This window comes from Electrona antarctica (genome assembly GCF_951216825.1).
Source record: "Electrona antarctica genome assembly, chromosome: 21".
Lineage (NCBI taxonomy): Eukaryota > Metazoa > Chordata > Actinopteri > Myctophiformes > Myctophidae > Electrona > Electrona antarctica.
Window position 1 is genome coordinate 884,463 of NC_136802.1, and position 15,763 is coordinate 900,225.

Here is a 15,763-nt window from a genome sequence, read left to right on the forward strand (position 1 = left end):
GATACAGACTTATAGCATGTTATGTAGACAGCACAATAATTGCATTGTATGTAGTCATAGCACTTCATAGTATATATGTACAGCATAGTATAGTATATATGTATAGTTTATATGTACAGTGTCATTATATAGATATGTTCTAGCTACGTTCTTAGCTTACGCATGTTTCTTGATAAATGCTTTTTATATATGATGTATTCCCATGCTTTTGTTCTTGCTAAATGTAAGTCGCTCTGGATTAAGAGCGTCTGCTAAATGCCTAAATTGTAATTGTACTATAATACTACTACTACCACTACTATAATACTACTACTATAATACTACTATTACTACTATAATACTACTACTACTAATAATAATAATAGTCACATGCATGTGTACAGTAACATACAGCAAAAATACTACTACTACTAATATACTACTACTACTACTACTACTACAATACTACTACTACTACTACTAATAATAATAGTCACATGCATGTCTGCATACAGCTAGCATCACTGGAGGCGAAACATGACAGCTTCCTCAGTGAAATAAAATACAAACTAAATATGTTGGGTTCGTTAACAGCTTTAATTAAAAAAAAGAAAAGAAAAGTATGTTCAGTTCTTTAACAGTATTAATGAAAATAAAACAGAACTCCATCCATCCTAGAACCGTTACCATCCGGGGAAGAGGACTGGGAGCCTCGTCGAAGCGTAGCCGACACAAAACTGAACAAAACACTTTCCTCTCCCGGGCTAGAAGCTGCTAAATAAGAAAGAATAGAACATGTTCTGTGTTCCTAGGGCTTCGTATGAGCCTCACTGACAACATGTTCTGTGTTCCTAGGGCTTCGTATGAGCCTCACTGACAGCAGAAAGAATAGAACATGTTCTGTGTTCCTAGGGCTTCGTATGAGCCTCACTGACAACATGTTCTGTGTTCCTAGGGCTTCGTATGAGCCTCACTGACATGTTCTGTGTTCCTAGGGCTTCGTATGAGCCTCACTGACAACAGAAAGAATAGAACATGTTCTGTTCCTAGGGCTTTGTATGAGCCTCACTGACAACAGAATAGAACATGTTCTGTTCCTAGGGCTTCGTATGAGCCTCACTGACAACAGAAAGAATAGAACATGTTCTGTTCCTAGGGCTTCGTATGAGCCTCACTGACAACAGAAAGAATAGAACATGTTCTGTTCCTAGGGCTTTGTATGAGCCTCACTGACAACAGAATAGAACATGTTCTGTTCCTAGGGCTTCGTATGAGCCTCACTGACAACATGTTCTGTGTTCCTAGGGCTTCGTATGAGCCTCACTGACAACATGTTCTGTTCCTAGGGCTTCGTATGAGCCTCACTGACAACAGAATAGAACATGTTCTGTGTTCCTAGGGCTTCGTATGAGCCTCACTGACAACAGAAAGAATAGAACATGTTCTGTGTTCCTAGGGCTTCGTATGAGCCTCACTGACAACATGTTGTGTTCCTAGGGCTTCGTATGAGCCTCACTGACAACAGCGGCTAAGGCTCTGAGCTAACTGGAGCTACGCAACAACAACACAGTGATTCAAACAAAAAAGAATGTCGGAAACTAACGGAAAAACGTCCGGGAGGTCACAGAGAAACATACACGTTATAAAAAGAACAAAAAAAAAGAAAAATAGGTACAATTTAAAAACGGGGGGCGATGCACAACAGAGAAATATAAAACGATATCAACGTGCAAACACAGACGTACAACATTGTAGATCTAGTATTTTCTGTCACGTGGCGTGACCTTTGACCTGTACACATTAGGCCACGTAATGCTAGGTATGTTTTGGGACTTTTTTCCCCCCCTTTACAAAATCAATAGCCAAAAAAAACCAGTAAATTATATCTAAACATTATTTATTTTGTATTAATTCCAAACCATTCCTAGGCATGGAAGCACATTGTGCACAAAAAGAGAAAAAAATACAGGATTGATTACAGAAATTACTGGATTTATGTATACGAGAAATGAATAAAAAAAAAAGTTTGGTCATTTGTCTGAAAAATAAATTTGTGTTTAAAACCCATTTTGGGCTGGAACCCCTTTTGGTGTTAGCATTATGTTATGCTTTAGCTATTGAAAAATAGCAGATCTACAAGCACATAGCGCGGCACCGAGTGGCGCGCTATGAGCTTGTAGGTCTGCTATTTTTGAAAAATCAAAGAACGACTGGCATAGAAACACAGCTTTTTCAGAAAACTGTTTTAGGATTTTGAAGCCATTTTTTTAGAATCTGCCTCAGGTCAAAATGGGTTAAAGAAAAAACGTGAACAATCGTATCGTGAACATATGATAGAATCGTGATTTGAATCGTTATCGTGAGTTGACTCGTCACATGCTTTACTGCGACGAGTCTTCTGCTGCGTGTCTATTTATTTGTCAGGCCTCGATGCCGTCGTAATATGACTGATCTTACACTTGCTGAAAATGGCAGATCTGCTACATGCAACCAAGTGTAAAATGACTTATACTGGATCTCTTGTCCAAATTTTAGTCTAGTTTGTATTTGTTGACAAAATTGTCAATATATATTTAGTCTTAGTTTTAGTCATCGTAGCTTCGTTTTCATTTAGTTTCCATTTAGTTTGTCAGTGAAAAAAAAATCTAGTCGACACATTTTTTTTTTCGTCATAGTTTTAGTCGATGAAATCAATAGTGCTCTCTAGTGTATTAGTCGTTTCTAGGGCACTAGTGTACAGGTCGCTAGCCTCTAGGGCGCTGCCGTCCAGCGCACTAGTCTCGGAGCCTGCAGCAGCACCCTGAGTGTCCCCAGTGTCCTCCGTCATCACGTCCATGTCTCTGTCCGTCTCACGCTGCTCCGACGCCTGGTGGTGTCTCCCGTCCTCAGCGGTGTCCCCCGTCATGGTGACACAGTTCTCTGGAGAGAAAAACAAAATTAAAACCAGTGATGTAAAATTAACCCTTTGAACAGCCATGACTCAGGCCCCGTTTGGCCAAAAGCCGTGGCACTTGTTTCCACATGTGCCTTGACTCATGGGGAACACATCTGTCACTTTGACAAGTAAGCTCAGATTTTCCGCCATTTTGAGCAGTTTGAAAAATGCTTATACCTGATTACGGGGAGAACATGCCACACACAGTGTCTGTATTCTTTTTAATTAATTTTCAATAAAGTAATCAATCAATCAATCAATACCAGCGGTAGAGGCCTGTCCCTCCTCGTGGCTGGCCGCCACTCCGTTCCTCTTCCTCTCCCTCCGTGTCTTCCAGCAGGCCTTGGCGTAGTGGTTGTTCTTGTTGCACTTTGTGCACTTTGCCCCCGCCGCGGGGCACAGGGCGGCCTGGTGCCAGGGGCCCCCGCACATCTTGCAGAGGGCGGAGGGGCACATGGCGGGCTGGTGCCAGGGGCCCCCACAGGCCTTGCAGAGGGCGGCCGGACACATGGAGGGCTGGTGCCGGGGGCCCCCGCACGCCTTGCAGACGTTGGCCGGACACATGGAGGGCTGGTGGTGCCGGGGGCCCCCGCACGCCTTGCAGAGGGCGGCCGGACACATGGCGGGCTGGTGCCAGGGGCCCCCGCACGCCTTGCAGAGGTCCGTGGAAGGGTCGCCGTGGGACGGCTTCCTGCGGGGAGGGGACACCGCCACGTAGGCTGAGGCCGCGGCCGCCTCGGTCATGCTGGCCGCAGGGCTGGTGGTCAGCATCTCGGCCGCGCGGCAGATCTTCACGGCGCCTTCCAGAGTCAGCCCCGGCTCCCTGGAGAGGGAGGAGGACAGGGATGGGAGACGATATGTTTTAAACCAGAGCCATCTAATAGAAGAGTTACGACATAGAGGGGGAAGAAACCGAGCGCTCGAGCGCTGTTCATGCAGCCTGAACTGAGACAAGCTGGAGTTGGAAATACATTGTTTTCAACAAGGGCGGCGCGAATAAGAGCTATTTTAAGCGTGTGTAACATGACAAGTGTTTTAAAGTATTGTACAGTAACAACTGTACAACCGTGTGTACTGTGTAGGGCAGGCCATTCTTCCCTGTAGACAGGGACTCAAGTGACTTCTAAGTTCCACTTTTCCAAAGAAACACAACATTATTTTACATCCACAATGGCAAGTACAATAATTGCAACTGCAAACATATTTAATTTAAATATATAAAAAACTATTTTTGGAATCTGCCACTTGAGTTAAAGGTGACTTGATTGATTGACAAAAAGGGGCCTGTAAGCTCAAACTCACAATGCAATGTTTTGTTTTCAACAGTGTTGCTGTGCACAAAAACATCTGTAGCATTACAAATGTAATACAAAAACACCTAACTATTAGATTTATCTCCCTCTATTTCCCATTCCAAGTGCATTTGTCCTATATGTAATGCCAGCACCGCTATTCTAAAGCCCCCTCAGGTACATATTTAAACTATTTTCACTTTTTCAGCAATGGTGGGTAGTGTGAGTGGTGTTGAGCTGATCATTTTGAAAGTAGCTCTCGCGTCATAAAAGTGTGGGCACCTGTACTAGAGCATGTCTGAAATAAAGGGCAGAGCTGAAATAGACATGAAAATATGAAATAAATGCTTAAACATGTAGCGAGGTGTAATGTTAGAGTCCACAGAAGACATGTAAATATGAAATAAATGCTTAAACATGTAGCTAGGTGTAATGTTAGAGTCCACAGAAGACATGTAAATATGAAATAAATGCTTAAACATGTAGCTAGGTGTAATGTTAGAGTCCACAGAAGACATGTAAATATGAAATAAATGCTTAAACATGTAGCTAGGTGTAATGTTAGAGTCCACAGAAGACATGTAAATATGAAATAAATGCTTAAACATGTAGCTAGGTGTAATGTTAGAGTCCACAGAAGACATGTAAATATGAAATAAATGCTTAAACATGTAGCTAGGTGTAATGTTAGAGTCCACAGAAGACATGTAAATATGAAATAAATGCTTAAACATGTAGCTAGGTGTAATGTTAGAGTCCACAGAAGTGAACCTTTCAAGCCTGTTTTCTCAACTCGCCGTTTCTCTGCAAGACATTAATTACTCTATAAGCAAAATAAAACCTCATGACTGAAAACTGTTGTTCGGTCCAATAAGTCCCAATGTGTGATCCGTTAAAGCGAGTGTTTCCTCAACAATTAGCACGATAACGATATAAACTCATGCTCCACATTCCACAGACTGGGGTTTTTCTTTCATGAAATATAATCGAGATCATTGAGGTTTTTGGAAGAAGCTTCTGAACATTAATTCAACAGCTAGTTTGACCACTTACCCATACTCATGCATGGAATCTATTCTATTGCTAGCAGATCTACAAGCTCGTAGATCTAGAGCTTGTAGATCTAGAGCTTGTAGATCCGCTATTTTTCAATAGCTTAAAGCATAACATAATGCTTTAAAACACCTAAAGGGTTTTACGGGTTTTAAACCAGTCTCATCGTCTCTAACCTGAGCAGCCTCTCCCTTAGCTCGGCGTCTCGCACGCCGCACACGATCTGGTCTCGCACCAGGGAGTGCGTCAGGGCGCCGTAGTGGCACTTCTGCACCTTGGCCTTCAGGTCGCTGAGGAAGGTGTCGAAGGCCTCGCCGGGCAGCTGCAGCCGCGAGCGGAACGAGAACCTCTCCAGCGGCTCGCTCCGGTTCCTGGTGCAGAAGTGGACGTCCATCATGTGGAGCACCGTCTTCATCTTGTCCCCGTCTCCTGCAGGGATGGGATGGTAATTATTACTACTATCGTCTCCTGTAGGGATGGGATGGTAATTATTACACCATCCGTTCTCTCCCCTCCAGGTAGGATTGCATCCAGCTCACTGATGTACTATCAAAACCAATTGCTTTTAGCGGGAGCGTACCTATGTTCCCCAGGTACTATGTTCCCCAGGTTCTATGTTCCCCAGGTTCTATGTTCCCCACCATGCAAAAAAGGTTCTTTGTTCCCCACTTAGAATAAACCTAAACCTAAACCAGAAACGTAACCTAGTAATTTTAGTAATTCTAGTAAGACTAAAAGTATTTTAGCCACTTAGTCTTACTTTTAGTAGCAAATTCTGATTTAAGCTCAGTCTTTGAACAATCCATTGAACTTTAGGCCTGCCTAGGCTACTTCAACTATCTAGTCTTAGCCAACTAAAAATTAACACTGGCATAAAATAAACTAAAACATAATTGCTCAGACTCTTCAACAAAGATGGCAAAAACAAACATTCTTTGTTCTGTACTTACTACATACAATTGTAATTATTGTATAGTATAAAACACTGAAGTCCTTAAACCAGAAACCTAACCCTAAACCCTTGATTGATTGATTGATTGATTGAAATATTTAAGGTAAGTGGGGAACATAGAACCTGGGGAACATAGGGATGACCCCCTTTTAGCTTGTTGACCAGTATGGAGTGGTTCACGGTGTCAAAAGCCTTTTGGGAGGTCCAGCATGACCATGCCGCAGTATTTGCCAGCATCCACCTCTTGTTTGATGTGGTTTGATTGATTGATTTAAATATGTATTAATTTTGCAGAATTACAGTACATTTCAAGCACAAACTCAATACAAATACTGTTAACTGTGAGTGGACGACCCAATTAAGCCACCATGTTCAATTCATCAAAAGGTAACAAATAGAGAAGGCATGCGAGAGTGTGTGTTAGTGTGTGTTAGTGTGTGTAGTGTGTTACCTGGCCTCTCAAACAGCATGGAGTTATACGCCTCTATGGCCACTGGGCCCGCCGTGGTTAGCATCAACGCTACCTTCCTCCCTCCGGTCTCTGTGTCCAGACCCAACGCCCGGAGGTAGTCACCGAACTGCCGCTTCCACTGCAGCCAGTTGGCCTTGGGGTCCCCCGTGGAGCTCAGCCACTCCGGCGGCTTGTTGGCCTTGGAGTCCCCCGTGGAACTGAGCCACTCCGGCGGCTTGTTGGCCTTGGAGTCCCCGGGGGAGCTGAGCCACTCCGGCGGCTTGTTGGCCTTGGAGTCCCCGGAGGAGCTGAGCCACTCCCCGGGCGTCTCCGGAGCTGGACCCCCGGTGGTGGTGGTGGGGACGGAGGATGGAGGCGGGGAGGAGGCCATCATCATAGAATAATTATTATTATTATTGTTATAAATGTGTGTTTGTGTGTCGCACTGCTAGCTGTGTTTCATACGGAAGTAAATACACCGCCCTGTCCTGGTTGGCTGTGTCACACCATGTGCGGTCCGAGTCGTCCGACCATGCCCCTCTGACTGACTGTTGTATCAGTTCCGCACTGTTTCAGTTTTTTTTTTTTAAGTATTTATTAACAGTTTGCAGAATTACAGTACATTTCAAGTACAACTCAATACAACTCAAACAAATGAACGGAGCTGAACGTGAATCCCCCCCACCGCCCACACCTTTTTTCCCTCACTGTATGTTTCTTTTCCCTTTTTACCTCCTTTATGATGAATTCCTGTTCTGTTCTTTGTCTATATAGAAGTGTCTATTTGTACGTCTCTAAATGTTTTTGATGAATTGAACATTGTGGACCCTATTGGAAACAAGTGTAATGCTTAATTGGGTCGTCCACTCACAGTTAACAGCCTTTGTATTGAGTTTGTGCTTGAAATGTACTGTAATTCTGCAAACTGTTAATACATTTTTCAATCAATCAATCAATGTTAACTGTGAGTGGACGACCAAATAAAGCATTACACTTGTTTACAAGAGGGTCCACCTTGTTCAATTCATCAAAACATTTAGAGACGTACAGGCCTACAAATATGCAGTGAGTCGAAACTTTGCCCAACGGGATCCGAACTATAGTGAAAATAGCAGATCTAGCGGTGGCCGAACGGATTGCGGAGTGGTCTTGATACCGGAAGGTCGCCAGTTCGAATCAGCGGTCCGACACGTTAAAATTACCACCGCTGAAGTGCCCTTGAACAAGGCATTGAACCACTACGATGAAATGTTCTATGAGCAGGGCCTGGCTGGAAACAAGTTCTTGAGCTTAGCCCAGATACCCTGGGTAAATATAGTCATCATTTCATTTCATTTCAAGCTCACAACGTGCCGCTTTGCGTCACTAGTGAAAATAGCAGATGTGTTCTGAGCTATTTTCACTACAATTCTATTTTTCTAATTCATGGTATTTCTTAGAGTTATGTTTTATTTATTTATATAGCCTATATTTTTGAGTGGTGTAAACCACTCCTACAACTGGCTTTGTTAGTCTGTGCAGAAAAAATTAGCATGGTTGCTATGTTCACCCTGTTCACCCGGGTGTGATTTCATTACGTCAGACAGGATTTCATTACGTCAGACAGGCTATATTACACCACTCTGTGATTTTTATATAAATAAATGTATATTTGGGGGGGGGGGGGTTTGAAAATCTTTTATAAAATAATATTTTATAAAATTTTAGGAAACAAAAGTAGGAAATTAAACAGGTTGAGAATCACTGCTAGAGTCGTATAAATCTTCTCTCATGGGGGGTCCCTGGCATAGCTTTTCTAATGGGGGTCCGCGGGGCCAATTAGTGTCATTTTGGGGGTCCTTGACATGAAAAGGTTTGGGAACCACTGCTCTAAGGCTAAGACAGGCAACGGAATCTAAGAACTAAAGTCTCAGGCTTATGTGTTTTATTAGAGCGCCAAAGTGTGGCCACAATAATTATAACATCCTATTTCTGTCGATAAAAACAAACTATTTCCCACTGACTGTGGTGACGATAATAGGCTGTAAATAACATCACGCACTCTCTCACTCGTCGTCGTTGTTGCAAAAACAATAAATAGTTTCTCTGAAGGATGTCGTAATGATGTCACGTTATAATGTTTATATCCCTTTAGGGTAGCGGGTGACTTCTATCGGGCTAGTGGCGCAATGGATAACGCGTCTGACTACGGATCAGAAGATTCTAGGTTCGACTCCTGGCTAGCTCGTCTATTTTCGTCTTTTTTTGTTGTTTTATCGTCATTTACACCTATAATTCATTCCGTGCTGTGCGGACTTGTTGTGTGGCTACATGGCGAGCCGATCTACAAGCCCACAATGCATCGCGGATGCCACTCCCCGTGGGCTTGTTGCTCTGCTGTGTGTGTGCGGCGCGCTACACGGTCGTATGACGAAGCAAACGTCAGTTTGTAGTTCTGTCTCGTCGAGCGGATCGAGGCCAACGGTTCGAATCCCGAGAGGGGATTATATTATTTACACTGCACTGTATCCTATAGTCTCACATGTAGAGAATTAAAATAAAATATGTCTAAGGAAAGAGATCTCATAGGAGGGCTGTGGGCAGTTCAGAAACCAGTCTGTGTCTCATAGGAGGGCTGTGGGCAGTTCAGAAACCAGTCTGTGTCAGGGTTGTGGGTGGTTCAGAAACCAGTCTGTGTCTGGGCTGTGGGCGGTTCAGAAACCAGTCTGTGTCTCATAGGAGGGCTGTGGGCAGTTCAGAAACCAGTCTGTGTCTCATAGGAGGGCTGTGGGCAGTTCAGAAACCAGTCTGTGTCTCATAGGAGGGTTGTGGGCGGTTCAGAAACCAGTCTGTGTCGAGGGCTGTGGGCAGTTCAGAAACCAGTCTGTGTCTCATAGGAGGGCTGTGGGCGGTTCAGAAACCAGTCTGTGTCTCATAGGAGGGCTGTGGGCAGTTCAGAAACCAGTCTGTGTCTCATAGGAGGGCTGTGGGCAGTTCAGAAACCAGTCTGTGTCTCATAGGAGGGCTGTGGGCAGTTCAGAAACCAGTCTGTGTCTCATAGGAGGGCTGTGGGCAGTTCAGAAACCAGTCTGTCTCATAGGAGGGCTGTGGGCAGTTCAGAAACCAGTCTGTGTCTCATAGGAGGGTTGTGGGCGGTTCAGAAACCAGTCTGTGTCGAGGGCTGTTGGCAGTTCAGAAACCAGTCTGTGTCTCATAGGAGGGCTGTGGGCGGTTCAGAAACCAGTCTGTGTCTCATAGGAGGGCTGTGGGCAGTTCAGAAACCAGTCTGTGTCTCATAGGAGGGCTGTGGGCAGTTCAGAAACCAGTCTGTGTCTCATAGGAGGGCTGTGGGCAGTTCAGAAACCAGTATGTGTCTCATAGGAGGGCTGTGGGCAGTTCAGAAACCAGTATGTGTCTCATAGGAGGACTGTGGGCAGTTCAGAAACCCATGAAAAGAGAGGGAACCCGCACACTCATATGCTCCAAAAGATACATTTATTGATGACGTTTCGAGCCAAGGCTCTTCATCTGGTCAAACTCAAGTTGTCAGTGATCCACCCACTTAAATAGACACCCACGGGCAGTGGCGTGCACAGATAGACACTAGGGGGTGCTAGAGCACCCCCTGCCCTTTTGGCAATGTGCTCTTTTGAAAAAAAAAAAAAAAAAACTTTTTCTTTTAAAAAAATAGCAGACCTACAAGCTCGTAGCGCGCCACTCTTGTAGATCTGCTATTTTTCAATAGCTAAAGCATAACATAATGCTAACACCAAAAGGGGTTCCCGCCCAAAATGGATTAAGGCAACCGGCCGGTTCCACGCGCTGCACAAGGTGCCCTTTTTTAACTTGAGCACCTGCCCCTCTAAATGTCTGTGCACGCCACTGCCCACGGGTCACGTTACTCGTCAGTGGGTGGAACCAACACAACACGGTCATTAGATCAATTAATGAAATATCATTAAATACAGTGTTACACATTTCTCAAATCCACAACAGTGGAATAAGCAAAAAGGACATCATGATTATTATAGAATCTAAGAGTGATTCACATAATCAGGTATTATTAATTAGGCAACAACAGTTCAGAAACCCATCCACCAGTGACATCATCGTTAGGCAGATTTTTTTTTAAACAATTTTCTTTTTACAAACATTTTTTGATTTTTATTATCGTGAGAACGATGGCTTCCATTTTCGCATTGCAACTTATATAATTATAATTAAACTCCCTGTTGGTGAATTATCTCCCGACAACGACCACCTAGCCAGACATTATCCCTTACAATAATATAAGTCAAAAGAAGAAAAATAACATCAAGTATGACATTAAATCTTGTTCAGCAACGTAGGCTATTGCATCACCAGAGTGACGGCCCTCCCTGTGGGGACATGTTCCTTTCATTCCCTTTGCATCCACTTAACTAAAGTTAAAAATACTTAAATATGTAATAATCATAAAAATATTGAATATTTAATATTATAAATTTGTTTAATTATTGCAGGTGAGAACCAGGGGCTCCATTTTCGTCACCGCTAAACCACTTATCCCTAAACTTATTTTTTACTATTTTGCAAAACATTTTTGAATAGTTAAAATGGCCCAGTCTACAAGCTCACAACGTGTCAATGTAGATTGGCTGGTTGAACTATTCAAAAATGTTTTTCAAAATAGTAAAAAAGAAGGAAAAGAAGTTTAGGGATAAGGGGTTTAGGGATAAGGGGTTTAGGGATAAGGGGTTTAGGGATAAGGGGTTTAGGGATAAGGGGTTTAGGGATAAGATAAGGGGTTTAGCGGTGACGGAAATGGAGCCCCAGGTATATAAGCCCTTTATGAGCTTTCTTTCTCGCCTGCACTTATTTTCTCTTTTTGAAATGATTTTATTGTGCAAATAAATATAGGCCTAACTAAAATTAAAACAATAATGTAAAAGCTTTTTGAATTGTGGAGGTACGTCCTACTAGCAGTGTGCACACGATTGGTGCAGCGGACTTTTAACGACTTTTTTTTAAATACCTCAAAAGAAAGAAAGAAAGAAAGAATAAAAAATCACACCCGTGTGAAGTGAGGGGCGCTCTTATCATCATACATCAACACCGGCCAATCACAATTTGCGACCTCACTTTTCTGCTCTCACTTTTAGCTTCAATATGTACTTTGCTCAGCCAATCAAATCATCACTATGGGTGTGGTCAGCCAATCATAATTAAGCCAATGTTTGTGTTCACACAAACGCAGAAAGCTGGGCATGGGAGTGGGAGTGGCTAGCGGGGCGTGGGTGTGGCCTTCACAAACATTACTGCATCAAAAGTAGTCAACAAACTATACTATAAAAATCACACCCGTGTGAAATGAGGGCCGCTTTATGTTGGCATAAATTTACGCTATATTTGGTGGACATTTGACCTAATTTCTGCTTCCGTTGTCAAAGGCAAATATTGAGACACATAGGAACAAAAGCTGTATATAGGAGGGGCTAGCGCCCCTCAAATATCACACCTGTGTGAAGTGAGGGTGCCCTTAAAACGTAAATTTTTTTGTGTTTGTGTAGCTGGATATAGGCATAGAGTATATAAAAGGATAGAGACTGAACTGGCGCGAAGCTCCGCCCCCCCCAGCTATTCATGTCAGTGGAAGTTGCTCAGTGGCGTTTTGAAGCACCCGGAAGACTGCCGGAAGTACCGTCTCAGAACGTCTACTTCCGCATTTGACCACCAAATTTTGGTGGTCAAATGCGGAAGTGCAACCGAGCGCTCAATGTTAAAGCCCAGCTGCACGGGGTTTCCCGGTCATGAATCCACGGGTCCGCCTGTAGTCCCTCCTCCTACCACTAGGGCCCAGAGCTTCAACGTTGAATAGCTTCACTGGCCCCTTGGATATAGGAGGGCCCTCAAAACAGGAAATAAAGAAAGTGAGTTCCCCAGCTGTGTGTCTCGTCTCTTAGACCCCGCCGTGTCTTAAGGTGCGTTCAGACTTGAATTTATAAATGTTCGCCTCCGTTCATCCTGTTTGTGCTGTGCCAGGTCGCGCCGCGCCTGTTCGGGGCGCGCTCGCACAACGTTTCATCTTTGCATTGACTTTGTATGTAATCGCACCGCTCTAACCATCCAAGTCTGAACGCACCTTCAGACAGCACAGGGCGCTCTCCTGGTGGTGCAGCGTGCAGCGCTTCAAGACGGCCAGAGTTTTTAAGATATTTGAGCTCTCAGCAGGCGCAACGCCAAGCTGCTGGAGTTTACAAAACAATATTTAAAACATGCACCGCGCTCAAGGGGAAAAAAAGAAAAACATCTTGGTGTTGGCTGGTGCTCCAGAAGGGTGTCGCTTTCAGCTCCAATACCAGCCTATAGTGGCTACGCCAGCCGCCCTGGTCGGAAAGCCAACATCCTAATCAGCAGCCTATTAGGGATTAGGCTTTTTGTTCATCAGGCAGAGGCTCTTAACAATTACTGCTACAACCGAGCGATCTGGAATATATATATTATATAAATGCCGCTGATCAGGTTGTGGGAAGCTCTTCAGAGAAGAGCTCCTTTCTTTCTCTTTTCTCTCTATAGTTGAACCTTACAGAGAGTCGCCGTTGTCCCTGCTGTTTTTTCCCTTCTCCTTCTTCTTGTCCTTGTCGTTCATGGCCATGAGAACCATCAGCTTCCTGAAGATGGTGACGAAGTCGAGGAACAGGTCCACGCAGTGCCACACGTAGTCCCTGTCGCCGCGCGCAGCCTTCTCTATGATGAGCTGCGTGTCGAACAGCACGAAGCCGCAGAACACCAGCAGGCCGGCGACCGTGTGCGCGCGGAACAGCGCCACGGAGCCCAGGAACAGGTTGGCCACGGACGCGCTCAGCAGCAGGCACAGGCCGGACATGAGCGCGCCGCCCAGGTAGAGGTAGCTGCGGCGCTCCGCGTACAGCGCGCTGAGCGTGAAGCAGGCGAACACGGCCGCCGTGCCCAGGAACGCCGTGGGCACCACGGCCGGGTTTACCTGGACGACGTAGTCGAGCACGGGGCCCAGGCCCAGGCCCGTGCAGAAGGCGAAGGCCGACAGGATGGCCAGCCTCTTCCGCTCCGTCTTGTGGTTGTGCGGGGTGGCGGCCAGCCAGAGCAGCGTTCCCAGCGAGCCCAGCAGCGACGCCAGGCCTCCCTGGAAGAGGCGGGTGACCACGTGCACGTAGGCGCCGGCGGCCGCCACCAGCATGCACAGCGCCAGGCTGGAGTACACCTTCTTCAGGTGCTCCTGGGTGGAGCGCGGGATCTGGCTGAACTTGAAGAGGACGGAGAAGTCCATCTTGCGCTCAAACACGTTGTTATTGGCGCCCGAACCGGCGGGGGGGCACGACGGAGACGCCCTGGATCTGGACATGATGACGACGATGTGTTTTGAACTTCGGCTAAATGTCAACGCTGACTTTGACCTCTCGTTTCCAAATTAGATTAGCTCTTTCTTCCCGTTTACCCGTTCCGCTTGTAGACAATTAAGGAGTTAGCCCTATTCTTCCGTTGTCCGACTCCAGATAAAATACCTTGCAGAATATATAATACAAAACTGAGGAATTGTTGAAAGTGAAGTCCTTATTAAACACATTGTGTGATGATGTCACAATGACGCTCCTTTAAAATCTTCTTCTGATTGGATGGCAACAAGCCACAGATATACTGAAGATAAGGCGGAGATCCGAGGACTCGGAAAGTTGTAAAGATGGAGGAGGGGGTGGATATAAAACCCAGTGAAGTGAGGGGCGCTCGCCTCTTATCATCGATGAGGAGGGGGTGGATATAAAACCAGGAGGGGGTGAGGAGGGGGTGGATATAAAACCCAGTGAAGTGAGGGGCGCTCGCCTCTTATCATCGTACATCAGCATGACGCAACATGTCGATTTGCTCGTCTACATATAACGTAAACTCTCCATTCATTGTCAATGGTATTTAATGTTTGTGTTAAGACAAAAATCTACACTATAGAACACACTAGGACTAGGAATTAGGGATGCACGATTGTTACGACCCTTAGTGTCTAGGGGCAAAGACCCGCAACATGTTGGAAATGAGAAGCAGCAGCTTATGCAAAAATATAGTTTATTAACCAGAATGTGGATAAATTAATGAATATTTACATAAGCTGAACCAATGAGTTGACTTCAGACTAACAACAACAAATGACAAACTACAACTAAGCAAACATAATCCTTTCCGAAGGGATTCAAATCAAAGTCACTAGTTGGTTGGGGTAGGGGGAAAGAGGATTGCCTCCTTCCCCCGCGACAGTCAGGCTCAGACTGGCTTTTATAGTGAGGGCTGGGCCTGCCACCTCAGCGTTGCCATGGAGACGAGAGCAGCCACCAATCCTCTGAGGGTGATCAGTTCCTCACAGGTGAGAAGGAACCTGGCCACGCCTCCGTGACCAGAGCATCAATTACTATTGATGGCAATGAAGCCAACACCCCAGCCTCTTCCACAGAACACTGCAGCTCACCACCTGGACTGAAGACAGAACACACACACCAACACAATACCCTCCTACTACTAATATCACCTCATACTATCATTAACCAAAAGTATAACTCCAATAATAATAAATATGGCCAGGGGCCATCACAACGATATAATAGGAATAGACAGATTAATACAGATTATTTAATCCATTTAGGCTTGACGTTGAAATTAAAAAAACGTTCGTTCTGAAAGAATATATATTCAAAGATTTGTGCCGCATTTTTACGATTTTTCAAAAATAGCAGATCTACAAGTTCATAGATCTGCTATTTTTCAATAACTACGGGGCCCAGTTTCGAATTGCAGACGTCCGTAGGTGCCCTTTGAGAGCAGTTTTGAAGGAGTCTAGGGATTCGCATTTCTGACAAATCAACACAGGTGATTGGCTGGGGAACTAAGAGGACACAGGTGGAAACACTGACGAATCACAAGGTTAGGCAAGGCAGGTAGAGAACTACAGAGGCAAGACAGGAAGGCACAAAACAATACTACAAAATAAAGGTACACAAGTGAAAAGTAAAACTCTTAACTAAAAACAAAAGAATACATGAAAAATACAACAGGGATACAGACTGTGACAACTTCAAATTTGACACACGCGTTCCACACCCCCACAGGGAGTGCAATGCCCG

The 15,763-nt window shown here is 44.8% G+C and overlaps 2 protein-coding genes across 7 annotated transcripts; both read right to left on the reverse strand.

The window, feature by feature from the left end:
- Positions 1-557: 557 nt before the first annotated feature.
- Positions 558-7,163, reverse strand: LOC306914223 (uncharacterized protein). 6 transcript variants are annotated; one of them, XR_013788671.1, is made up of 5 exons: positions 6,663-7,163; positions 5,436-5,688; positions 3,178-3,737; positions 1,491-2,898; positions 558-1,392 (listed from the first exon to the last, which is right to left on the reverse strand). XR_013788671.1 is itself a non-coding variant. In XM_079491213.1 (5 exons), exons 1-4 carry the CDS (start codon positions 7,057-7,059, stop codon positions 2,657-2,659), a joined length of 1,452 nt encoding a protein of 483 aa, XP_079347339.1. In that variant the 5' UTR covers positions 7,060-7,163; the 3' UTR covers positions 558-2,607; positions 2,648-2,656. The 6 variants fall into 6 exon arrangements, 2 of the variants coding, with proteins under 2 accessions (XP_079347339.1, XP_079347338.1); XR_013788672.1 differs by having other exon boundaries at positions 558-1,272; positions 1,455-2,898; XR_013788673.1 differs by having other exon boundaries at positions 558-1,149; positions 1,256-2,898.
- Positions 7,164-13,203: 6,040 nt separating this feature from the next.
- On the reverse strand, positions 13,204-14,001 carry LOC306913780 (putative Bax inhibitor 1; the record flags this gene model as incomplete). The annotated part of the gene is made up of 1 exon (XM_079490592.1): positions 13,204-14,001. The coding sequence occupies one exon, from the start codon at positions 13,999-14,001 to the stop codon at positions 13,204-13,206; it is 798 nt and encodes a 265-aa protein (XP_079346718.1).
- Positions 14,002-15,763: the final 1,762 nt, after the last annotated feature.

Coding starts and splice junctions, on each gene's coding strand:
- LOC306914223 (XM_079491213.1), bottom strand. CDS start 7,059: ATGATGATGGCCTCCTCCCCGCCTCCATCCTCCGTCCCCACCACCACC. Junction 3,738..5,435: donor CTAAGGGAGAGGCTGCTCAG/GTTAGAGACGAT, acceptor CTCCCTCTCCAG/GGAGCCGGGGCTGACTCTGG. Junction 2,899..3,177: donor GGGACAGGCCTCTACCGCTG/GTATTGATTGAT, acceptor TTTTCTCTCCAG/AGAACTGTGTCACCATGACG.